Genomic DNA, 26,909 nt, shown 5'->3' with positions numbered 1-26,909 from the left:
ACAATATTCACCGGTCATTATTTCTCGACAACCGACCGCTGCTCTGCCACACCTGGATAAGAGCTTTTTGTCAGCAAGACACTACTAATTAGGCCAACCAGTTGCAGCTGTGGTGTCTTGTGTGCCAATTACGAATGAAACCGCTTTGTCGTTGAAATCGCTATTAAAAAATCTATTTGAATAATTATTTTTGTCAGATTATTGAATGATTTAGTTGTAGGCCGTGTTCTAAGCGGGATAATGTATATTGAGGCGGTGATTACTGGGAAATAATGACCTTCAGGTGAACGATTAAGCCCTCCGCTGGCGCGTCGGGCTCAATCCACCTGTCGGTCATTATTTCCCCCGTAATCACCGCCTCAATATACATTATCCCTTACATAATATATAATATTGTATGGTAATGATATATAATATTATAGTATATTGTATTATAATATATTGTACAGTATGGGTATGCTCGATTTGATGGTAGCCAAGGTGTCTGAGGTGGGGGGCGACCTGTTATCGGCCAGCCAGTGACTGAGCCGGTGTTTCAATCGACCCTGTATTTTATTAGATTTTATTTTATTTTATTTATTTTACTTGATTATATCTTATTGTACGTATTTATTAGGATTTGTTGGGTTTATTTTTAATAGCACTAATTGTCTTTTATCTTATTTTATGCTTATTTTTATTGATTATTCACTGTGCCCTACTTCCCCATACTATTCTCCCCCCTGCGTGGCAGGCACACCCACGCGATACCCGCAGACTCTGACAAGTGCCTGAGGCACTCATACTGTTACACACTTACACACATCCAGGCATACACACAACAGTACACTTTTTATCACAGTCATCTTAAGGACCGCAATGGAAATAATAGGGGTGGGGGAAAAAATCGATACACCACAGTATCGCGATATTTTGCCTGACGATATCGTATCGATATTTGGACGCCAAATATCGATATTGCAAAAAAAAAAAAAAAAAAAAAAAAAAAATTTGCAGGCCATGCCAGGCCACCGGGCTACTATAAACTTTAGTTCCAAGGCCAGCAGTAAACAAACGGTAGCATATTTTCATTTTGTTTTAACAGTAACAGTTTTGTCATAACAGTCATTTACAAATTCCCCAGTTACTGAATGGGCTGCACAAAATGTTTTGTGTAAGTGAAGTGAAGTTGCAAAAACTACATAAGTACAGTAGTCCACACACACATCCAGTTAAGGTGGACTGTAAGTAGACTGTAACAAACAGTTCAGTTTGTCAGGTGCATGCAACTATGACATGACTTTATGAAAGTTGTTGGTCTGTCTACTTGACAATGTTGCTGCAATAAAATGGTTGAAGTCAGATGTACAGACTGAAAAATTGTTCTTATATAAACCAGATGTTGACAAAGTTTTCCTTTGGGGACATCATTTGCAGTTGAAAAAGTAAGAAATCGAAATATCGCAATATTCAATATATCGCAATATCGATATATCGCAATATCGAAAATATCGCAGTATCGCAATACTATCGTATCGTGACTCAAGTATCGTTTCAGTATCGTATCGTGGGCATCTGGTGATTCCCACCCCTAGGAAATAAGCTATTAGCTTTATTGCGTTTTTTTATCCTTTTGATAATGGTGGGCCTGTGTATGTATATATGTATTCTGTATATACTGTTTGTTCATTATCAATAAATGTCAAGTTGTGTCTTTAGACTGTGTGCAGTTTCCCCACTTGAATGAGATAGATGCATCTACTCCGAATACTTTGCTGGATTCCACTCAATGACCAAACAGTTTTTTCTTTTCCACCTTTTATTTTGGCAACTTTGGAGGTTTAGTTTGACAGTTCCTTTTTCTTCCGTTTGTCATTTCCTTTAGCCATTAGATGTAGACATTTCAGTTCAGTTTGATTACCAATCAGTTAGTGTCGTTAGTTAGCTTGATCATCAATTAGGTAAAAAACCTTTGAATAGAAACAGAAAAGAAACATTATATAAAATATGCTATTGCAATATAAATATCACAGCAACAGACAAATATATATGCATCTGTAAATACTTCAAAGACATTATACATCAGCACTGTTTTCCCACATTAAACAAATAGGTAATCTCAGTTTCTCAATGCTCAGTTTTTATCCTTTAGCTTAGCATCAGGTGGTAATGTATTTTAATTGGATTTTAACACTATTTAAAACCATATTTATTTAACACACTATTTAATTATTCATTCATCAGTCATTTTTAAACACCCATTTTAACCATGACTAATTAAAACCATCTGTAATTATTGCACTATTTTTATACTTTTTATCATCCATTTTTTACACCAAGTTAGTGACTAAAGTACTTTTAAACAAATAACCAGCACCTTCATTTATCACCAATTATCTGTGCTTTTACCCAGACAAACGTCCATCAAGTGTGCACATAAAGTTACAACCCACAAGCAATATTGTCAATAAATAGCCCAGCTTGCGCCTGAAGACAGTTAACGTTGATGAGCCACGTAAGTTGGTCAGAGTGGCTATTAATAGCAGCAGCGATCACACGGAAAAGACTCGTCTTAACCATTTATGTTCCTCCTCTTACCGGCTGTCACTCGGGTTTTGTAGACGTCCTGCACAGTCTGTTTGCACAGCGCGGTGTTTGCACAGCTTTGTTTGCTCTGCTAACGTGATGCTGGCTAGCTGGTGCTCATCTCTTCCGGACTGCTTTTACTGTGACACTCGTGTTTCATTTTAAATGGTCCGTGCAGCAGGGCAGACGTTCCATCCAGTTTGCTGTCGGTGAACTCTTGCCTGTTGCGTGACTTATTTATCCACATTTTTATTTACATTTTGAAAGCTTTTCTTCTTTTGCTCAGAGTCTTAATATACTTCCAGAAAACTCCAGTTTGACTTGACACCTCCCACTCGATCTTTCCATGGAAACACTGGGGAGATCGCACTTCAAAGGCAAACCTCATCCTAGTTTAGTGTCCTTACAGCTCCGAGTTATCACTGACTTTGCTCTTTATCTGTTCTTCAGCAGGTAACAAGACAACCAGCCGCCTGACATCTCTGTGAAGGATAGTGGCTTGGATCCTGTCTTTTCCTCCATCAAAGTTTGCATGGTTTGGTTTCACTTTCAGAGCTTTTGCCATAGGAACACAGTAGCTTGGGAACGTCCTGACGTTTACATCCCTCACGACGCCTTTGCTGTCTGGATTGGTGCCGACAACTCTTCCAAGCTTGAACTGTCCCCTGAGCGCATTTTGGTCGCATAACCAGACAATGTCCCCAACAGTGACGTTTCTCTGTGCAGTGTGCCACTTGCTCCGTGTAAACAAGTTGGGACCTGCGAGTTGGCTCCAGCACCTCCAGAACTTGGTCACCTCTGACTGCATTGCCCGGAGTCGCTTGTAGGGGTAGCTGGCAAAGTCGAATGTTTTGAAATCCCCACCTTGAGATGCTCGACCGAGTAGAAGAGTATTGGGTGTGACATATTGTATACAGTCCTCCCGGCTCTGTATCCTGGCGTCAATCGGTCGCTCGTTCGCTAGATTGGCCGCTATGTACAGAGTTGTCTGGAATTCACTGTAACTGAGTCCGGACTCCTTTCCAAGGCTCTGAAGTGCCCTCTTTATGATGCGTACAGCGGCTTCTGCTGCACCATTCCTGTGCGGAGAATCAGCCGGATGGATTTTCCACATCCACTCCGTCCCATCTTTGGCAGCCGTCTCCTCCAAGGCTGCTTTGTTGAGGCCATCCAAGAATCTGTACAGCTCTACCAAGACTGGTTTTGCTCCAATGAAATTGGTCCCTGGATCTGACCAGATTTTCCTTGGGTGCCCTCTGATTGATGTAAACCGCTGATACGCCATCAGAAAACCTTCGGTTGATAAGGTGTTCACTAATTCTGTGTGGATGGCTCTGCTGGCCATGCAGCAAAACACAACACCCCAAACTTTTAGTGTCACTCTTTTCTTGATGTCATCTTTTACTTGGTATGGACCAAAGAGGTCTACTGTTGTGAACTCGAAAGGTGCAGCAGGTTCAGTTCTTTCTGGCGGCAAGTCACCCATTACTTGTTTACATTTCCTTGCTTTTACCTTCCTGCAGATCATGCATCCATCGACAACCTTTTGCGCAATTCTCCGCCCCCTTATGACCCACGCCTTCTTCCTCATCTTGAGCAAGGTTCCAGCCACTCCGTCATGACTCACATTGTGGGCCTCTCGAGCCAAGAGCGTGGACACCCAGGCATCGTAGGGCAAGATGGGAACACTGACTTGATCTTCATTGAAGATTTGCACTCTGCCACCGCAAAGCAACAGTCCAGAGTCTTGATCTTTGTAGACTACCAGCCTGTCTGTAGTGGTGCTTGGGAAGGTTGCGCTCTCTTGTGCCGCAAGAAAAATGTCTCTTAGGGCATCTTCTCGTTCTCTCACAGAGATTACCCCTGCCAAAGAGACTGCCTCCCACTTTGGGTTGTTCATGGCTTGATTTTGATCTCTGAACTTTTTTGCTGCCCTCCAGATCCACGCAACTGTCTTAACCAGTCGGGCTAGAACACTGAACCGCTTGACATCCACAAGATGTTGAATGGCTGATCCTGCAGTCGGTCTCCTTTGTTCTGTTTGGACCTGGTTCAGGTTTTGTTTTGGTTCTTGTTTCTCTGCCTTAGCACTTGTTAATGCAGCAACAAATGCCTTCTTTTGCAGCTTGTTGATGCTTTCTCTGGCAGTGGCTGCTAGTTCTTTGGCAGATTTGATTGGCCACTCATCCACTGGCAAACTCAGAAACTTCGGCCCATTCTGCCAGTCTGACTCTTCATCCAGGTTATGAGGGCTAGCACCTCTGGTGATTACATCTGCGATGTTTTGTGGACCAGGAATCCACAACCAGTCCTGGATCCTTGTGCTGTTTTGAATCTCTCCGATCCTATTCGCGAAGAATGTTTGAAAGCCATAGCTCTCTCGTTGTATTGCACCAAGGACTGTTTGGCTATCAACGAAATGATACCACCTCTCCACTTGGACTCGACTGTGCAGCTCAAAGTATTTCTTCAAACGTGCGGCAAACACTGCCCCGCACATCTCTGCTTTGACAGCATCGCCTTTGTGGTCCAAGGGAGTTAGTTTGGCTTTCGACTCCACCAGCCTGACGACTGAGCCTTGGCTCGAGCTCCACCTCAGATACATCACTGCTCCATAAGCATGCTCGCTTCCATCAGAGAACGTGGTTGCCCAGGGTTCGCCAGCGAAAGATGGGGGAGTTAGTGCTCGGGTGAAGTTAACCTTGCCAAGTTGGACATACTCCTCGAAGAGCTTTATAGCATCCTCCCTAAGGCCATCCGAGAGTGCTATGTCCCATGTGTCTCTGACTGGACAACTTCCGCCCTTTGCCTCTTGGAATGCCCTCCGCACCAGGATAGCTCCTTTCTGTTTAGCGGGGGTTACCAGTCCAACTGGGTCATACAGCCCTGACACTTGGCTGAGCAGCTCTCTTCGTGTTAGAGGATTTGGCGTCTGGGCTCTGACTTGCTCTTGTAGAAGATCTTGGCCAAGACGCATCTTTTTCTTTCTCTTCGAGAAATTGATCGCAATCATGACATGGAGCTTGTCTTCTTCCACTATGTAGCCCAGGCCCAGTGCCTTGTTATCATCAGCATGCATCTGGTTTGGCAAGACCATGGTCTTTCCCTTGGTCTCCTCCATCTTGCCATCACACTCCTTCCTCCCACTTTGCCCAGAAAAGACCCAAGGCTTGAGCTTGAAACCTCCAGCCTTCAGGATCTTCTCCACGTTTGCTGTGATGGTTCTCAGTTGGTCAATGTTGTTGTGAGAGGTGAGAATGTCATCAACATAGCTGTCATGTTGGAGTACCCGGCGCTCCTCCTTGAGGTGGGTGAAAGGAGGGAGGTTGGCAGTTTCACGCATTGCCAGTTGTGCAATGCACCCTGCTGGTTTGTCTCCAATATTTACTCTTGTGATTGCATATTCCCCCAGCTCTTCATCCTCAGAGTCTCGCCAGAGGAACCGATGCAGGTGCACTTCTCTGTCTTCCAACCAAACTGAATTGTACATCTTCTTGATGTCGCCCAGTGCTGCATATATTCCACTCCTGAATCTGAGAAGAACAGCACGAATCTGGTTAAGGACATCTGGGCCTTTCATTAGGAGATCATTCAAGCTTACACCTCTGAACTTTTGGCTACTGTTCCAGACGAGTCTCACTGGAGTTGTGACAGAATGTGGGTTAGGAGCAATAAGGTGACTGACGTACCAAACTGGCCCGGTCCAGTTGAAGATCGTTTCCTCGGTCAGTTTAGTTGCAGCCCCTCGATCGACCATGTCGTGCACTTGAGCAGCATAGGCAACTTTCCATTCGGGTTGTTTGGCTAGCTGCTTTTCCGTTCTGAGAAATGTAGCCTCGACTGTTCTCTTATTGTTCGGCAAGGAAGCTGGATCCTCCAACCAGGGATATTTGGCATGCCAATGAGGTTCCTTGCTGTGGCTGTCCTCTATGATGTAGGTGAGCCCCTCTTTTACTACCTCGAGCTCCCTCTCTTCAGCAAGAGTCATTTCTTTGCCGCCCGGCTGACAGTTTCCACAGCGGCAGCCCCCACATTTTGGCTCGCATGCAGCGCCAATACTATCCCATCTCCACCACTCTAGGAAGTCTCTGTTGGTGGTTGCAGTATTTGACTCCTGGAACTTGACACCATCCTGTTTGTTTAGTGAATGTTGCTCTGGGATGCTCTCAGTGAGCTCCTCGTACTTTACAGCGGCCGCTCTCATCGACCTTGCAAAATGAGTCTTGGACATGTGGGCAACTACAGTAAGCTCCTCAAAGAGCTCGGGGTGCGTTCCTCCAACAGTCTTCCCCAGTGGTCCATCCCATAGCACGAGATCTCCAACGACTCTGATTCTCTGAGGCGCTAGCTGACCTTCTCTGTGGCTTATGAGCAGACTTATTTCTCTAGGTCTCACAAGTTCCTCAAGTAGTACGTCAGGAAAGAATTTCTGCAGCTGCTTTGATGTCACATGCTTGTAGATATCTGCAATGTTTTCCAGTCCATAGCAAACTAGTTGGTGTGATTTCAGGGTGCCAATGGGAGTTTTGACCCTGATTTTTAGAAGGTACCGCTTTGTCTCCACATGAGCCTTCATCCCTCCAACTCCATGGACGACGAGTGTGATTTCTTCACTTCTGAGGTTCAGTCTGCTTGCAGCCTTGTGGGTTATATAATTAGTGTCTGAGGCAAAATCAATTAATGTCCCGATTTTTTGTCCAGCATTTGCTGTGACTTCAAGGAGCATCATGATCACTGGCAGTTCCTGCAATCCACTTTCCACTAGAAGGCTTGGCTGCTCTTTTACAGTGCTGAAAGCTCTTGATGCTGTGTTTGAAAATACATCTCGACATTGCTTTGCCAACTCTGGTGACAGTTTGTTGAAAAACTCCTCTTGATTCTCTGTATATTTCCTCTTGCCTTTATCTTCTTCCGGACCAAATCTGCTCCTTCTCTGAACTGCGCTGCTTTTCTTGATCTCGGCCTTGGGGCATAGATAGAAATGATGCTCAGGCGCGTGCTCATCCTTACAGTCTTGGCCTTTACACAGATAGCCGGGTTTGCAGTATGAGCTGTCATCATGAAGCTCGAGACACCTCCTGCATGCACCCAACTTCCTTACTGCAGCCTTTTTCTCCGCTAGCTTTAGCGCTCGAAACTGCTTGCAAAAGTAGAGCTTGCTCCTGTGCTTTCCGTCACCACAGACCACACACACTCCATAGTCATCGCCTGACTTGGTAGACTTGGTTCTGGCATGTCTTGGCTCAAACCTGGTTTCTTTTCTACTTGGCTCTTCATCCCTCAGTTGCTCGAGCTGTTCATATATCTTCTCTTGCTCTTTGAGGAAATCCATGAGACTGTCAAACCGGTTGTCTGGTGCCACTGCATTCCTCCTGTCAGCGACATAAACAAGCCATTCCTTTTTGAGAGATTCTGGGAGTTTACTTTCTATTGATTTTGTTACCAATGGATTTTTTATAGCGCCTGTGTCCCCAAGGTCACTCAAGTCCTGAAGCGCTTTCTCCACAGTTTGAATTAATTCCACTATTTTCCGTGGCTGATAACTTTTGACAGCGGGCATTTTCTGTAACTCCTCCACTATTTCAATGGCGATGGCCATTTGATTGCCGTAGCGGTTCTCCAGGACACGGAAGATGTCCTCTGCAGTGTTATAAGTGGTGAGGCGAAGGTCTCTTGTTATTTTATCGTCAAGACTGTCCACCAGTTGAATCTTCCTCACCTCTCTTGAACCAGTCGGCTCACCCTGTTTCTGGAGCGCTTCCCAGTCCTTTCTCCATCTATGGAAATCACGTCTGTTTCCAGTAAACTTGGGAAGGGCCGTTGGTTTCAATCTGATGGTTGGCACATGATAATTGGAGGCAATAGACTGGGGTACTAGTCCTTTAATGTCCTCCTTTATCCTCGTCTGTATGAAGTCTGCTTTTCTGGACACCAACTTTGGGATGTGGAGTTCGAGCCCCCTTAGATGCTTTTGAAAGTCCTCCTGAGTCTCTGGTGGGACCCATCGTTTCCACTGACCATACAGCTCCTTTGCAGTCTTCACCAGTCCTTGCAGGTGGTTGAGCATGAAGTCATATGCCTCATAGTTGGCATTGGGTTGCACAGCGGAGACGCTTTCACACTCAGTCTCTGCTGCTTGCAGCGCTGTAGACAATTCAATCTCCCCAAAATTAGCCCAGAGAGCCCTCTGGATTAGGCTTTTGGCTTCTTTCTGCTTCATCTCACATTCATCTGCAGTCTTTGTTAGGTCAGCTTTCTGCTGCTCATTTACCACGACCACTTCATGTGCTTCCTGCCTTGCCTCCAATTCTGAAATGAAGCCAGCCTCAACATCGTCATTGGCTTCCATTACTTTCTCGGCTTCTACTGTGAGTTTATTGAAACTGTCCTTGAGCTCCTCTTCAGACATGTCTTTATAGGTCCTGGTAACACTGTTGACCAGACGAGAGAATGATCTTTTTGCTGTCGTTCTCTCCACCTTGAGTTGCTCAATTGACTTTTCAGTAGCCATGTTTGATTTCCAGCTTATTTATCCTACTCACAGCTCCCAGCTTTTTCTCCTGGTCTTTCGCTGTCAGTTGGTTTTAACTGTCAATCGGTTTTTTACTGTCAAGTTGTGTCTTTAGACTGTGTGCAGTTTCCCCACTTGAATGAGATAGATGCATCTACTCCGAATACTTTGCTGGATTCCACTCAATGACCAAACAGTTTTTTCTTTTCCACCTTTTATTTTGGCAACTTTGGAGGTTTAGTTTGACAGTTCCTTTTTCTTCCGTTTGTCATTTCCTTTAGCCATTAGATGTAGACATTTCAGTTCAGTTTGATTACCAATCAGTTAGTGTCGTTAGTTAGCTTGATCATCAATTAGGTAAAAAACCTTTGAATAGAAACAGAAAAGAAACATTATATAAAATATGCTATTGCAATATAAATATCACAGCAACAGACAAATATATATGCATCTGTAAATACTTCAAAGACATTATACATCAGCACTGTTTTCCCACATTAAACAAATAGGTAATCTCAGTTTCTCAATGCTCAGTTTTTATCCTTTAGCTTAGCATCAGGTGGTAATGTATTTTAATTGGATTTTAACACTATTTAAAACCATATTTATTTAACACACTATTTAATTATTCATTCATCAGTCATTTTTAAACACCCATTTTAACCATGACTAATTAAAACCATCTGTAATTATTGCACTATTTTTATACTTTTTATCATCCATTTTTTACACCAAGTTAGTGACTAAAGTACTTTTAAACAAATAACCAGCACCTTCATTTATCACCAATTATCTGTGCTTTTACCCAGACAAACGTCCATCAAGTGTGCACATAAAGTTACAACCCACAAGCAATATTGTCAATAAATAGCCCAGCTTGCGCCTGAAGACAGTTAACGTTGATGAGCCACGTAAGTTGGTCAGAGTGGCTATTAATAGCAGCAGCGATCACACGGAAAAGACTCGTCTTAACCATTTATGTTCCTCCTCTTACCGGCTGTCACTCGGGTTTTGTAGACGTCCTGCACAGTCTGTTTGCACAGCGCGGTGTTTGCACAGCTTTGTTTGCTCTGCTAACGTGATGCTGGCTAGCTGGTGCTCATCTCTTCCGGACTGCTTTTACTGTGACACTCGTGTTTCATTTTAAATGGTCCGTGCAGCAGGGCAGACGTTCCATCCAGTTTGCTGTCGGTGAACTCTTGCCTGTTGCGTGACTTATTTATCCACATTTTTATTTACATTTTGAAAGCTTTTCTTCTTTTGCTCAGAGTCTTAATATACTTCCAGAAAACTCCAGTTTGACTTGACAATAAAGAACTCAATCAATCAATCAATGTGTGTGTGTGTGTGTGTGTGTGTGTGTGTGGCGAGGCATTGAGTTTGTTTGATAAGTTGACTGTTCCTTAAAGCTGAGGCTCTCAAATGTTTTTCAGTCAAGACAGGGCGATGACAGTCACGTTTTCACTGCGGTTAGCCGATGGGCTCGTCCTTTACAAGTCCTTTACTTTAGGTTTTAACAACAGAGGCAGTAAAGGAAGGAGATGATGCAATATTCTACCACAGGATAGAAACTAGATGTGATAAATCTCAGCTGCTTTCAAAACTCACATCAGCAGGAAAATACAGAGGTCAGGTCTTTTCACTGATATTAATGTGCATGTAAAGCCACATTTAAATGGTGGTCAGTAATACTGACCTGAGAGTTTCCAGTCTACAGTGTGGACTCTCTAGTCCAACAGACAGCAGCTTCATTCCAGAGTCCTTTACGTCATTCTCACTCAGGTCCAGCTCTCTCAGACTGGAGGACTGGGAGCTGAGAACTGAGGCCAGAGCTTCACAGCTTCTCTCTGACAGCTTACAGTCACTCAGCCTTAATGGATATGAAAAGATAAGGAAATATGATTTTATCATTTCAGTCACACAACTCAGGTAAACAGATGATTAATGAATGCAAATATAGATACAGAGTTCAGTATGGCATCTAGGCTCTGATGATGTCACTCCCTGTAGCATGGTTCAAATCCTAGTTGCTCTATTCTGAAGCAGCTGGAGATGTGACAGTGAACTATAGCTGATCTGGTTTGTGTTTTCATTTCAGTTCTGGACTCAATGTGTGACAGAATGTGATAAATCCTTTACTTTAGGTTTCAACAACAGAGGCAGTAAAGAGAGGAGATGATGCAATATTCTACCACAGGATATAAACTAGATGTGATAAATGTTGGTATCTCAGCTGCTTTCAAAACTCACATCAGCAGGAAAATACAGAGGTCAGGTATTTTCACTAGGCCTGCATGATAGGAGGAAAATCTGCGATGTGCGATAACATTGTTCAATATAGCGATGACGATACGACTTGCGATAAATAAACAAATATATTAGCTATACAGTTCCTATGTCTTTCTGCTTTAATAATGCTTTAATAATGCTAACATAGACGACAAACATAGCCTATGCCCTCTGAATAAAGAAATGAAATACACACTGACTCTAGCTGAAACTACACACAGCGTGTTTGGGCTTTGGCAGAGGGGCGGAGCACACTGTTGCAAGGGAAAGGTGTACGCTGGATTTACAACACAAGACAAAATGATCAGATGCTGAGTGGGAATGCATGACGCATGTAAATAAAACCACTTTTGTTTCAGGCAGTCTTTGCGATGTGTTTATTGCGCATGTTCATATTGCGATGACGATGAAAACACGATTAATTGTGCAGCCCTAATCTTCACTGATATTAATGTGCATGTAAAGCCACATTTAAATGGTGGTCTGTTGAACAGTATCAGTAATACTGACCTGAGAGTTTCCAGTCTACAGTGTGGACTCTCCAGTCCAGCAGAGAGAAGCTTCATTCCAGAGTCCTTTACGTCATTCTTACTCAGGTCCAGCTCTCTCAGACTGGAGGACTGGGAGCTGAGAACTGAGGCCAGAGCTTCACAGCTTCTCTCTGACAGCTTACAGTCACTCAGCCTTAATGGATATGAAAAGATAAGGAAATATTATTATTTGATCATTTCAGTCACATAACTTATGTATATATGGAGAGGTGCAGCAATCTAAATAAGATATCAAAGCATGAGGTTTGAGACAGGAATAGAGAGAGGTGCAGCAATCTAAATAAGATATCAAAGCATGAGGTTTGAGACAGGAATAGAGAGAGGTGCAGCAATCTAAATAAGATATCAAAGCATGAGGTCTGAGACAGTAATAGAGAGAGGTGCAGCAATCTAAATAAGATATCAAAGCATGAGGTTTGAGACAGGAATAGAGAGAGGTGCATCAATCTAAATAAGATATCAAAGCATGAGGTTTGAGACAGGAATATAGAGAGGTGCAACAATCTAAATAAGATATCAAAGCATGAGGTTTGAGACAGGAATAGAGAGAGGTGCAGCAATCTAAATAAGATATCAAAGCATGAGGTTTGAGACAGGAATAGAGAGAGGTGCAGCAATCTAAATAAGTTATCAAAGCATGAGGTTTGAGAGAAGAATAGAGAGAGATGCAGCAATCTAAATAAGATATCAAAGCATGAGGTTTGAGACAGTAATAGAGAGAGGTGCAGCAATCTAAATAAGATATCAAAGCATGAGGTTTGAGACAGGATGGAATATAGAGAGGTGCAGCAATCTAAATAAGATATCAAAGCATGAGGTCTGAGACAGGAATAGAGAGAGGTGCATCAATCTAAATAAGATATCAAAGCATGAGGTTTGAGACAGGAATAGAGAGAGGTGCATCAATCTAAATAAGATATCAAAGCATGAGGTTTGAGACAGGAATAGAGAGAGGTGCAGCAATCTAAATAAGATATCAAAGCATGAGGTTTGAGACAGGAATAGAGAGAGGTGCAGCAATCTAAATAAGATATCAAAGCATGAGGTTTGAGACAGGAATGGAGAGAGGTGCAGCAATCTAAATAAGATATCAAAGCATGAGGTTTGAGACAGGAATAGAGAGAGGTGCAGCAATCTAAATAAGATATCAAAGCATGAGGTTTGAGACAGGAATAGAGAGAGGTGCATCAATCTAAATAAGATATCAAAGCATGAGGTTTGAGACAGGAATAGAGAGAGGTGCAGCAATCTAAATAAGATATCAAAGCATGAGGTTTGAGACAGGAATAGAGAGAGGTGCAGCAATCTAAATAAGATATCAAAGCATGAGGTTTGAGACAGGAATAGAGAGAGGTGCATCAATCTAAATAAGATATCAAAGCATGAGGTTTGAGACAGGAATAGAGAGAGGTGCAGCAATCTAAATAAGATATCAAAGCATGAGGTTTGAGACAGGAATAGAGAGAGGTGCATCAATCTAAATAAGATATCAAAGCATGAGGTTTGAGACAGGAATAGAGAGAGGTGCATCAATCTAAATAAGATATCAAAGCATGAGGTTTGAGACAGGAATAGAGAGAGGTGCAGCAATTTATAGGAATCTATAGCAATCTATAGGTGCTTTACAAAAAATAATTGAAAAAACAAGCAGCAAAGCAATGCATATATAAAAAAAAAACACAGCCGACAGTTTTAGTTAGAATATATACTCAAATTAACAAACATGAAACATTATTTCTGTTTTAAATAAGTTACAAGGCATTCTTCAGTCTTATTTTTGGTTGTTTGTTTGTTACATGTTGTGGGAATTTCAAAAATGCATCAAACATTTTGAGCTTTACCAGTTACAATCGGCTAACTTGGTCCTGCTGCAAAAGTGGTAAATAAGATATCAAAGCATGAGGTTTGAGACAGGAATAGAGAGAGATGCAGCAATCTAAATAAGATATCAAAGCATGAGGTTTGAGACAGGAATAGAGAGAGATGCAGCAATCTAAATAAGATATCAAAGCATGAGGTTTGAGACAGGAATAGAGAGAGATGCAGCAATCTAAATAAGATATCAAAGCATGAGGTTTGAGACAGGAATAGAGAGAGATGCAGCAATCTAGATTCAAGATTCAAGATTTTTATTGTCACTCCGTGGTACAAGTATCACGTGTGAAATTCTTGTGCTGTGGACTCCGTTTAAATAAGATATCAAAGCATGAGGTTTGAGGTTAATTGCTGTTTATAGATGAATCAGCATGTTTGTAAACAAACAGATTAGCTATATTTCCGGGTGCAACTGCCATTCATTTTAAACAGCAGTTCATGGTGAAACCACGCCCTCTTTGAACTCTAACTACTCCTTCATACTTTAAGCTCAACACTCACACTTAACCAGTCACCACTTTTAGGACTCTATCACCTTAATTCAGCTTTAATTTATCTTTTGTACTGTTAGGTTTATACTTTTTCAACCTTTATAATAGGACCCTATGGAGCTAGTCTTGCGTGTACTTTTTACGAAATTCACACATTAAAACTGTGACATTTCACACAACATACAGAACTACATATGTATAGAACATTCACACTACATACATATATTATAAATCAGACTCTTTAGCTACTACGGCCCTCTGTAAAACTTGCAGGCAACCTTTACAGAGTCAAGAATTCTGACCTGAGAGGCACTGTATTGAAAGCAGAGAAATGTGTCAAATCAACTGAGAAAAACTGTCAATTAAAATCTTACCTGAGAGTCTCCAGTCGACAGTGTGGACTCTCCAGTCCAGCACACAGAAGCTTCACACCTGAATCTTGCAGCTGGTTCTTACTCAGGTCCAGTTCTCTCAGATGGGAGGGGTTGGACTTCAGAGCTGATGCCAGGACTTCACAGTGAGTCTCTGAGAGTCCACAGTCAGAAAGTCTGTGATCACAGATTTAATGTAAGATTAGTTCTATGAAAGCAGAGCTGAGACTTAGCCCACATCAAAACGGACAGAGCATACTACTACTTCTAATACAAATAATAACAATAATAGTAATAATAATTAGAGAAAAAGTGACAATAAATTGTATTGTAGAATTAGAAATTTTTCAAAAAGTGCTGAATGTGTAATATCACAAAGCAAAGCATAGCAGAATGCAATTACAAGCAATTCTGTCAAAAGTATATATATATATATATATATATATATATATATATATATATATATATATATACATATATATATATATATATATATATACATATATATATATATACATATATATACATATATACATATATATATATATATACTGTATATGTATGTATTAGGGGTGTCACGGTACGTGTACTCGCCCTGTGTACGTCACAGTATGGGCTTCACGGTTCGGTGCGTGCAGCTACATGAAGAATACGCCGAATCCAGAAGGTAGCGATAAAGCACCTAAACGCTGTTTGAACGCCATAAACGCCACAGAAGAAGACATACCAAAGCAACACAAGAGCCATATGAAATCCGCGTTCACTGAATGGAACATTTTGTGGTAAGGAAACATTACCGGGGGTCGCTCCGGTGTGTTTACGAGCCGTACGTCGCTTCCATGCTACATCACAAAACCACAAACAATATTGACGCGTCCAGCTGCTCCCCCTTTACCGTCGTCAAAAAAGTGAAGAAATTCTGCACTAAGCTCTGACTTCAGTGCAGAGCAGTATTCTAATGACTTTTATGACTCAGGCGATAAGCTATTTTGCGAATTCTGTCCAAATTCAACCAAAGCCAACGAGGTAATGTAACGTTACGTAGCACTGACAAAGCTGTTAACTTGTAAACAAGCAACTTACATCGCGTGAGATGACAAGCAAGATGGGGTGAGAAAGACTCTTTGTCAAGTTCCAATAATCCATTATGATTACATGTTATCGATGACCAGTGTTGGGAAGTAACGAGTTACTAGTTACTCGTTACTGTAATAATATTACTTTTCCAAGTAACGAATAGTGTAACGAATTACTAATAGAATATAAGTAATAATATTACCGTTACTTCAAGATAAAACAACTCGTTACATCTTTTGTAGAGTCCATTCTGTGATGCCGCTGCGCTGCAAAACGACACGCAGTCGGCATTCACTGATCACAAGCAGCATGGCTTTTAACGCTCCCAAAACAAGGTGACATCACCGCAGAGCACATTCAGAGCACCCTCTCTGCCCTGCTGAGCCAAGGAGGAAAATCCGTGGCTGGATATATTCCCATGACTTTGTTTTTGTCGGGAAGAAAGGTGACACGAACATCAAAGTCAAATGTAAACGGTGTCCAGGAAGGACAGGTAGGCTACTAACACTCTTTCCACTGTGAAAAACACGAGCTCAAACTTCCTAACGTTAACGTTACGAGACGAGAGGACAGCACAACAGAAACCGGAAAACTGTTAAAATACAGAGATAATGTAAAAACTCACAAGCTGGTGGACCTCAAACATTGCTGTTATTATTGTCAGGTTAATGTTAATGTTGCAGAGCTAACATAATTTGTGACACAAACTTGTTAAGCAAAGATGTAGCCTATACGTATTGAGTTTGCATTGGCCGTGCATTATACTGCATTCTATAAAACAGAAGCTGTTTAAAAGATTGCATCTTGTCAGTCATCACTTTGAGCCAGGTGTGCTCTTCATCAAGCATCTCTGTAGGAAGCTGTGCTCTGGCAAAGCCATTAGTTTAAATGGAACGGCACATAATAGACCTAGTTCACACATTTGCACCGCAAAGCCTGCATTTTTATGAGAAAAACGCTATGGGCCTTTTTCACAACGGCCATTTGTGTCTAGAAGACAGAGTATACACAGGTGCAACCAACTAACTAATTAGGGCTTCGGCACTGGAACACCTAAATGGACCAGAAGTTGGAAGCCCTAATTAACATCTTGGTGCACCTATGTTACCTCCTGCCTTTTAGACACAAAATCGCTGCAGTGAAAAAGGCCTATTGCCATTTGTGTGGAATGTAACGGAAAAGTAATGTAACGAGTATGTAACGAATTACTTTTGGCATGGAGTAATAAGTAAAGTAATAATATTACTTTTGAAAATAGTAACGAGTAATATGTAATATATTACTTTTTTAAAGTAACGTGCCCAACACTGTCGATGACACACATGACCGAACGTAATCATTCATATGGGAAACAAAATGAACTCGCCTCCAGTACGTTACTTCCTCTCCCGCTGTCTGACAACTCCACGTGCAGTCTGTTTACAAACTGTGTACAATAAAGATTTAAAGTGGGGGGAAAATGCCTTTGCCCTGTCAAACTGCTGGAATGCAATACATTTGAGAGGGAGGCACGCCTCACACTATCGCTGCTGTAGAGTCAAACTTTTTTGTGTGGATTCATTGCCTAGATCTGATTAAATTGTGGACACGCTGTCGCCTCACAGCTCGAAGACTTTCCGTGATGTATTTCCTAACTTTGTTGGCTCGTTTATGTGCGCTCTCCTGTAATTCCAATATTTCCAACATGACTTGAAGACGACGAGAATCTTTCAGAGCCATTGCACCAATACAGAGGTTAAAGAGACTAAACAATGAAACACAAGTAATGACCAACCTGGTAACTGTAATGTGATTACTGACACGTAACAGTAATGACTTACTTTATTTACTCTGTTAGAGGAAAATTAATAGCACATTACTTTGTGTGTTACGCCCAACACTGTGTTACCACTGCTCTGTAGAACAGCAGTTTTATAGTGTTTGTTTGAGGAACTATATATCTTTATAGTTCATATGGCATCAGGTGTGAAGGTAACTAAACTGTAGATAATGTTAGAATTCAGATCAGGACTAACCGAGCCTCTCTGCAGTTCCTCACAGCTGGGATCAGTCTGCCTCGTCCCTCGTTTGATGTGTTGTAGGCCTTCAGGTCCAACACATCCAGAACCTCCTCTGACATCTGCAGCATGTACGCCAGAGCTGAGCAGTGGGCCTTAGAGAGTTTCTTCTTTGACTTGTTCTCTGACTTCAGGAAGTCTTGGATCTGCTGATGTATTGAGTGGTCATTCATCTCCATCAAACAGTGGAAGATGTTGATGCTTCTGTCTGGAGACGTATTGGAGGTGTCCATGTTCTTCAGGTTGCTGATGGCTTTCTGGATGCTGTCTGGACTTCTCTCTGTGTGACCTAGTAGGCCTCCTAAGAGACTCTGGCTGGACTCGAGTGAGAGGCCATGAAGGAAGCGGACAAAGAGGTCCAGGTGGCCATTTTTACTCTTCAGGGCTTTGAGCATGGATTTCTTCAGGAAGACATCCAAGGAGTGATCACTTCTATCCCAGACTTTTCCCAGGAATGTGCTCAGTACATTCTTATCCCTGTTTGTGTAACAGTGGAACATGTAGACTGCAGCGAGAAACTCCTGGATGCTCAGATGAACAAAGCAGTAGACCGTCTTCTGGAAGAGCACACACTCTCGTTTGAAGATCTCTGTGCACACTCCTGAGAACACCAAAGCCTCTCTGACATCAAGACCACACTTCTCCAGGTCTTCTTGGTAGAACAGGAGGTTGCCCGTCTCCAGATTTTCAAACGCCAGCTTCCCCAGCTTCAGAAGAACTTCCCTGTCAGTCTCCATGAGCTGCTGTTGACTCATCTCATGGCTCTCATCATACTTCTGCTTCTTCCTCTCTGTCTGAACCAGCAGGAAGTGTGAGTACATCTCAGTCAGGGTCTTGGGCAGCTCTCCTCTCTGGTCTGTAGTCAACATGTGCTCCAGAACTGTACCAGTGATCCAACAGAAGACTGGGATGTGGCACATGATGTGGATGGTCCTGGATGCCTTGATGTGTGAGATGATTCTGCTGGACAGTTCCTCATCAGTGGATCTCTTCCTGAAGTACTCCTCCTTCTGGAGGTCAGTGAAGCCTCGTACTTCTGTCACCCTGTCTACACATGTAGGAGGGATCTGATTGGCTGCTGCAGGTCTGGAAGTTATCCAGAGCAGAGCCAAGGGAAGCAGATTCCCCTTGATGAGGTTTGTCAACAGCACATCTACTGATGATACCTGTGTGACATCAGACACAACCTCATTGTTGTGGAAATCCAATGGAAGTCTGCTTTCATCCAGGCCATCAAAGATCAACACAACTTTACAGACAGAGAGCTTCTCTGCTGTGACCCTCTGTAAGGTTGGATGGAAAACATGGAGCAGCATGAGAAGACTGTACCGCTCATCTCTGATCAAGTTCAGCTCCCGGAACGAAAGCAGAATCACAAGAATGACGTCTTGATTTTCCAAGCCCTCTGCCCAGTCCAGAGTGAACTTCTTCACTGAGAAGGTTTTTCCAATTCCAGCAACACCATTTGTAAGAACTACTCTGATGTGTGTCTCTTGGTCATGTAAGGGGTTAAAGATGTCGTGGCACTTGATCTGAGTGTCATGGAGAGCCTCCATCTTGGATGCTGTCTCCAGCTGCCACACCTCATGTTGGGTATTAACCTCTTCACTCTGTCCCACTGTGATGTAGAGTGCAGTGTAGATCCTATTGAGGGGAGTTTCAATTCCTGCTTCATCTGTTCCTTCTGTCACAAAGTCACATCTCATTATCAGACTGATCTTATGAACGTCTAAAACCTCCTGCAAAACGCCATCCGCTGGAAGAGAAGAAAGAGTAAACAAGTGTTTAACAGATATGCTGTTGTTTCCTGGTTTTAGAAATGGTGACAACAGTAGACAGAACCCCAGTCTTACATTGTGCAATGCTGGTTTGACTGGGTGTCTGCAGTCCAGATCTTGTTCTGGACCTTTTTCCACACTGGGGACAGGCGGAGTCTCCTGATGAACCGGACTGGGCCCAGTATGAGGTGATGCACTGTCTGCAGAACCTGTGTCCACAGCTGGTAGAGACTGGATCCCTCAGGACCCAATGACACAATGCACAGCAGGACAGCTGCTGCTTCACAACACCTAGACTCCTCTTCCTCATTCTGTGGGGATAAAGGCAATTTATTATCCCTGATCAGATGAAGATCTAACAAACAAACAAAATTGAACAAAAGTTTGAACAATTTTTTTGTTCAAATTGTAAAAAATATTTTGCCCAGACTATTTTATACTACTACTTTATAGATGCTCAGACAGCATCGTGCTGCCATCACATGTCAAGTTTATTTTCACATGTATCTGTTGTCATAGTTGTAGTTTAATGAGTGGAGTCAACATTGCATACCCATCATGGATAAATGTCACCGTGGTGATCATGGATGAATGCAACATTGTAACAGTTTTTCTGGTTTGTTTCATATGTAATTATCATTAATGAATGTTCAGCTCAATGCAAACAACACACAGTCCTATTACATCAACACTGTAACAACACATTTGTTACAGAACACAGACAGTGTCTGGCAGTCATTAGTAAATAAATAAGTACCATTCTTGATGACCTCTGACTACAGATAGTGTTAGCAGGGCACAGAGATTGATCACAGCAGTTAGGGTAGATACGATGGCAGAGTTCCATTACATTACATCTACAGTATCAACCACTGTCTGTGTTTACATGTCAAACACAAACAGTGTCAAACACAAACACCATATGAATGAAAATGGGCTTTTCAACAATGATGGGAGGTTTTGGTGTTTAAACCATTTCTTGTGGGCGTGTCTTATGCGTGTGGCCAGCAGTGAGCTGTTGTGGCTTTTAAGGCGGGGCTAGCAGGATGAGGGAATTTGAGCAACTCGGGGAGGGGGGCGGGACTAAGGGTCAACAACGTCAGTCTGATATCAGATTTGTGAATGACGTCAGTATCGGCACGCCATTGGATCAGTCCCATCTCTAAGTCAAGGTCAAAGTCAAGGTTACTTTATGTGTACCCATAGGTAGATTTGGTTGCAGGGAGAGTCACTCAATTTTAAAAAGGCTCAGACTATAGACAGTAGACAGACATGAAAGTGCCAAGTGCCATAGTTCCAAGCATCATCATATTATTTTTTAATATTTAAAAAAATATGTAAGAAAACACTGGGGCAGAGATTTGCTTCATGAACACAGTCCTCTCATAGTGTGATGCAACAGCAGTGTTGGGCAAGTTACTTTTAATTAGTAACTTAGTTACAGTTACTAGTTACTGCTCTGAAAAGTAACTCAGTTACTTTAAGTTACTCGTTACTGTCCAGGTAACTTAGTTACTAGGAAAGTAACTTTTGAGTTACTTTTTTTTTAACTCTCAATTCTCTTATTAATGCACACACATTATTTTGGGGTTGCTGTAGCACAGTGTGGGACAAGACAACATTGAGGCATATTTATTATTGCCTTCAAAAAGTAGCCAGTACACTTTTGGCACTGTATAATTAACAACTGTATCAGTAGTCTATAATATCCTGGCTGAACAACATAAACACTGTGGTTACCGTTTGTAAAAGCGGAGTGACAGTGAGCAGCAGAGCCCAGCACTGCCTGCAGATAGGGACAGAGCAGAGCCCCAAAGCAGCCGCTCGTCGCGGCTGCCTTTAATAGCAGTTCATCTCCAAAAGGCAGCAGACTTGCAGGCATTTTTTCCCCATTTCATGACCAAACAACGTGAAACACACCGTGAACACCCTCCAACGCGAGGGGAATCTGTAAGCGAGAGACGAGTGCTGTGCTTGCCTGGGTGCAGCAGGACACTGGTGACAGACAGCCTGAGAGAAGCGAGGAGGAGAGGGCTCCATGCTGCTGACTCGCCGAGCGGTGTGAAGTGAACATCGTTACCGTACACAACACAGCTCGCGCAAAATGACCCGTTTCACTATCAGAATTTGGTCCAGTAACATTAGAAAGTATAGAAGTGCCGCACGATTAGCCTACTTCCTCATCAGACCGCCGTCAGACTCGCATTTTCCTCTCTACCCTCGCTGCTGTAGGTCCCGCACAGAATCGTGGAGTAACAAGTAACGAGCCTGTTTAAACCGCAATAATTGTAAGTACGTTACGTTACTGATGAAGTAATTCGTTACAGTACTCGTTACCGCAAAAAGTAACTTAGTTACTGTAACGCGTTACTTAATAACGCGTTAGTCCCAACACTGTGCAACAGTGAAGGAAACTATCCTAAATGACACAACAGAACATTTTCCCTTCATCAAGCTTACTCACTTTACTCGCTTACTTTTATCAGGTAGTGTAACAGTTCTCTTACCTTGTGTCTGAAGGTCCAGGTTCATTACTGAAGTGTGGAGGTTGGTCTTTAGACCGGTCAGTCTTCATAGACAGACAGCTGGGTACTGGAGACTCTGCTCTCTGCTTGTGGTACTGACCTCTGTAAATCAAAAGAAAAGGCAACATGTTTTCAGAGGTGATCAAACACAACGACTCTGCTTTTTGGGATAATTGATGTGAAGTTTTAATTCTATAATTAGTTTGTGTGCACACATTATGAATTAGGAGGAACGAAAAACTAAATATTTAGGGAATAAAATGTCGTCTGTGTGCATGAATCCAGCCAAACTGACGGCAGGTCTGACCTACATCCAGGAAGTGAAATATACTGTATATCTTGTCCTCCATAAAACGTGTTTTTTCTCCCTATGGTCACTCCTTGTCTCTGTAGTTTTCAGTGCAATTGTGTAGGTTATCAAATAACATTTCTTCATTACAGTATAACAGTCCTCTTACCTTGTGTCTGAAGGTCCAGGTTCATTACTGAAGCATGGAGGATTGTCTTTAGACCAGTCACTCTTCATAGACAGACAGCTGGGTACTGGAGACTCTGCTCTCTGCCTGTGGTACTGACCTCTGGAAACACAAATGTTTGATACATAAATTATCATTAGTTCTAGTGACTTTAAATTCATGTTTTGTTCTCATATTCTACTATTGTCTTCATTTGTTGATTTCTATTTTATTTGTTTCGATTATTTCAATTATTTCTTATGTTTAGATTATTATTATAGATTATGCATGTACATGTACTTTGTACGCCCACTGGCAAAAAGGGGGTTTGGCCAATCGCAAAAAGGCACCTACATTTCAAATGGATTCACGTAACATCACAAAACTCTGTAGAAAGGTTGGTGGAGGTATGCATTCTACAGAGTGCCCTCTAGTGTTTATATGTTTTCCTTTGTTTTTATACTGTATGTATTTATAATTTCATATTGTACATACTTTTCATTCATGTTTCTTGGCCTTGTTATGTTCTAGTGGTAGAACAGGTCAGTCTGTCATCTGTTGCAGACATTTCTACACATTTTACCAAGCTGGTTTTCATCATCTGTATATGTTGATCCAAACTCACATTCACATGAGTGATGGCTTGTTTGACTCAGGAGAGGCTTTCCAGTTGATTGGCCGTCGTTTAAGTCCCCTCCCCCTTTCCTAATTGACTGTTTCTCGTTATATCTATTGATCCCAAAGTTTATGATGACCTCAGTATGTAGGATTTCACTCATAAATGTATCTTAACACTGTGTGGAAAAAATGTGAGAGCTAATAATGATGTGATGAGACCAAGGAGGCATTGTTTTAAGTAACCAATAAGCTGTTTTAGGCTTTGATATTTGGTTTCATAGAGACAAACAGTTTCCAGCTTATCACACATTAAATGCTTGTTGTGTTTGCAATTGTCAGTTGTGTTATATTTAATTCCACCCACTGTAGCTTATATTTTATTTAGTTTTATATATCTTGAAATTATTTGTTGCTCAATTGTTCCAAATCTGCAGAGATAATTTAAACTTATCTCATTTTATTGTTATCTTATTGTTATTCTTAGTGAATGAAATAATAGCCTTTTTTTCTACTCAAATATCAATGAGCTTGTATTTTTCTCTTTCCAGTATTCCATCATATTTTTACTACTAACTTGATTTCATGAATACAATCTCATTGAACCATATTCCATCAGGTAGGCTTATGGGATAACAGTTCTCTTACCTTGTGTCTGAAGGTCCAGGTTCATTACTGAACCATGGAGGTTGGTCTTTAGACCAGTCAGTCTTCATAGACAGACAGCTGGGTACTGGAGACTCTGCTCTCTGCCTGTGGTACTGACCTCTGTAAATCAAAAGAAAAGGCAACACGTTTTCAGAGGTGATCAAACACAACGACTCTGCTTTTTGGGATAATTGATGTGAAGTTTTAATTGTATAATTAGTTTGTGTGCACACATTATGAATTTGGAGGAATGAAAAACAAAAAATTTAGGGAATAAAATGTCTTCTGTGTGCATGAATCCAGCCAAACTGACGGCAGGTCTGACCTACATCCAGGAAGTGAAATATACTGTATATCTTGTCCTCCATAAAACGTGTTTTTTCTCCCTATGGTCACTCCTTGTCTCTGTAGTTTTCAGTGCAATCGTGTAGGTTATCAAATAACATTTCTTCATTACAGTATAACAGTCCTCTTACCTTGTGTCTGAAGGTCCAGGTTCATTACTGAACCATGGAGGATTGTCTTTAGACCAGTCACTCTTCATAGACAGACAGCTGGGTACTGGAGACTCTGCTCTCTGCCTGTGGTACTGACCTCTGGAAACACAAATGTTTGATACATATCATTAGTTCTAGTGACTTTAAATTCATGTTTTGTTCTCATATTCTACTATTGTCTTCATTTGTTGATTTCTATTTTATTTGTTTAGATTATTTAGATTATTTACTATGTTTAGATTATTATCATAGATTATGCATGTACATGTACTTTGCACGCCCACTGGCAAAAAGGGGGTGTGGCCAATCACAAAAAGGCACCTACATTTCAAATGGATTCACGTAACATCACAAAACTCTGTAGAAAGGTTGGTGGAGGTATGCATTCTACAGAGTGCCCTCTAGTGTTTATATGTTTTCCTTTGTTTTTATACTGTATATATTTATACTTTCATATTGTACATACTTTTCATTCATGTTTCTTGGCCTGGTTATGTTCTAGTGGTAGAACAGGTCAGTCAGTCTGTCATCTGTTGCAGACATTTCTACACATTTTACCAACCTGGTCAAAAAGGCCTAACAGCGACTACACAGACTCAGGCGCCCAAAGAAATTTGGGCTAAGGCCAGAAATCCTCAGGGACTTCTACAGAGGCACCATTGAAAGCCTGCTGACTGGCTGCTTCACCACCTAGTACGGGAACTGTACCACCATGGACCGCAGGGCGCTACGAAGAGTGAGACGCGCGGCCCAGCACGTAACAGGATGTGAGTTGCCAGAACTGCAGGAACTGTATAACCAGCGGTGCCTCAGGAGGTCCCTGAAGATCATCAAAGACACAAACCATCCCCACAACAGCCTGTTCTCCCTGTTACCCTCAGGGAGAAGATACAGGGTCCCAAAAGCACGCACAAATCGCTTGAGGGACAGTTTCTTCCCGCAGGCCACGAGACTCCTTAACATACACAAATAGTGAAGTAGCCGTACTGTACCGTACTGTAGCTGCTACCATTACGTATGTCTAATGTTTAATTGTATGTTTAATTAGGTATATGCTATTTGCACCTGTACGTCAAATACGTAGAATTCAAAATGTTTAAGTACGTCCAAGTATGCACATGACATGTGCACCTATGTGCAGTGAATATGCCACTGTCTCTGACTTGTCTTATCACTCTACTGCCTTATTGCTTGTTGTGTCTTTTGTTGTTTTTGCACTCATATGCCCTGTTATATTTGTACTATGTTGTAAACGGAGTTCACAGCAAAAGAATTTCACACGTGATACTTGTACCATGGAGTGACAATAAAAATCTTGAATCTTGAATCTGGTTTTCATCATCTGTATGTGTTGATCCAAACTTACATTCACATGAGTGATGACTTGTTTGACTCAGGAGAGGCTTTCCGGTTGATTGGCGGTGTCGTTTAAGCCCCCCCCCCCCCCTTTCCTAATTGACTGTTTCTCGTTATATCTATTGATCCCAAAGTTTATAACTATGATGACCTCAGTATGTAGGATTTCACTCATAAATGTATCTTAACACTGTGTGGAAAAAATGTGAGAGCTAATAATGATGTGATGAGACCAAGGAGGCATTGTTTTAGGTAACCAATAAGCTGTTTTAGGCTTTGATATTTGGTTTCATAGAGACAAACAGTTTCCAGCTTATCACACATTAAATGCTTGTTGTGTTTGCAATTGTCAGTTGTGTTATATTTAATTCCACCCACTGTAGCTTATCTTTTATTTAGTTTTATATATCTTGAAATTATTTGTTGCTCAATCGATCCAAATCTACAGAGATAATTTAAACTTATCTCATTTTATTGTTATCTTATTGTTATTCTTAGTGAATGAAAGAATAGCCTTTTTTTCTACTCAAATAGCAATGAGCTTGTATTTTTCTCTTTCCAGTATTCCATCATATTTTTACTACTAACTTGATTTCATGAATACAATCTCATTGAACCATATTCCATCAGGTAGGCTTATGGGATAACAGTTCTCTTACCTTGTGTCTGAAGGTCCAGGTTCATTACTGAAGAGTGGAGGATGCTCTTTAGACCAGTCAGTCTTCATAGACAGACAGCTGGGTACTGGAGACTCTGCTCTGCCATCTTCTTCCTCCTCCTCCTTCCACATGTTCTGGACTTTGTGATCTTGTATCTGTGAAAGGTGCTATACAAATAAGCTTGAGTTATTTTCTCACTTGTACACTTCAGTCAGTCTCAGAGGTAAACCAGTTATACTGGGGGGGGGGGGGGGTAAACGGTTATATTTAGGCAATTAAAACAACTTGGTTCAGGTTAGGGAAATGGTTTGGTCATGTGTGTGTTTTTTTATGCGACTCACGGTTTAGAAACGCTGGGAATCGAACTCCGGCAAACGTCTGGCCACCAACCCCCACCGCACCGCTCTTACTGTCCACCGTGCTATTTCAATGCGACACACACACACACACACACACACACACACACACACACACACACACACACACACACACACACACACACACACACACACACACACACACACACACACACACACACACACACACACACACACACACACACACACACACACAATTTTATTCTAGCTTC

The 26,909-nt window shown here is 41.8% G+C and overlaps 1 protein-coding gene across 1 annotated transcript in view; it reads right to left on the bottom strand.

The window, feature by feature from the left end:
• LOC310799943 (NACHT, LRR and PYD domains-containing protein 12-like) overlaps positions 1–26,451 on the bottom strand; it is a gene marked incomplete at its 5' end in the record, with an annotated part of 149,267 nt that extends 122,816 nt beyond the window's left edge. Inside the window, 5 exons of the mRNA XM_083662552.1 lie at positions 14,657–14,830; positions 17,746–19,543; positions 19,662–19,876; positions 22,549–22,668; positions 26,321–26,451. Of these exons, the coding sequence (XP_083518678.1) occupies positions 14,657–14,830; positions 17,746–19,543; positions 19,662–19,876; positions 22,549–22,668; positions 26,321–26,451 (2,438 nt within the window). The remainder of the gene's footprint in view (positions 1–14,656; positions 14,831–17,745; positions 19,544–19,661; positions 19,877–22,548; positions 22,669–26,320) is intronic.
• Positions 26,452–26,909: the final 458 nt, after the last annotated feature.

This window comes from Poromitra crassiceps, assembly GCF_964638095.1.
Source record: "Poromitra crassiceps genome assembly, chromosome: 29".
NCBI lineage: Eukaryota > Metazoa > Chordata > Actinopteri > Beryciformes > Melamphaidae > Poromitra > Poromitra crassiceps.
This window is presented reverse-complemented; position numbering and strand designations above follow the sequence as displayed.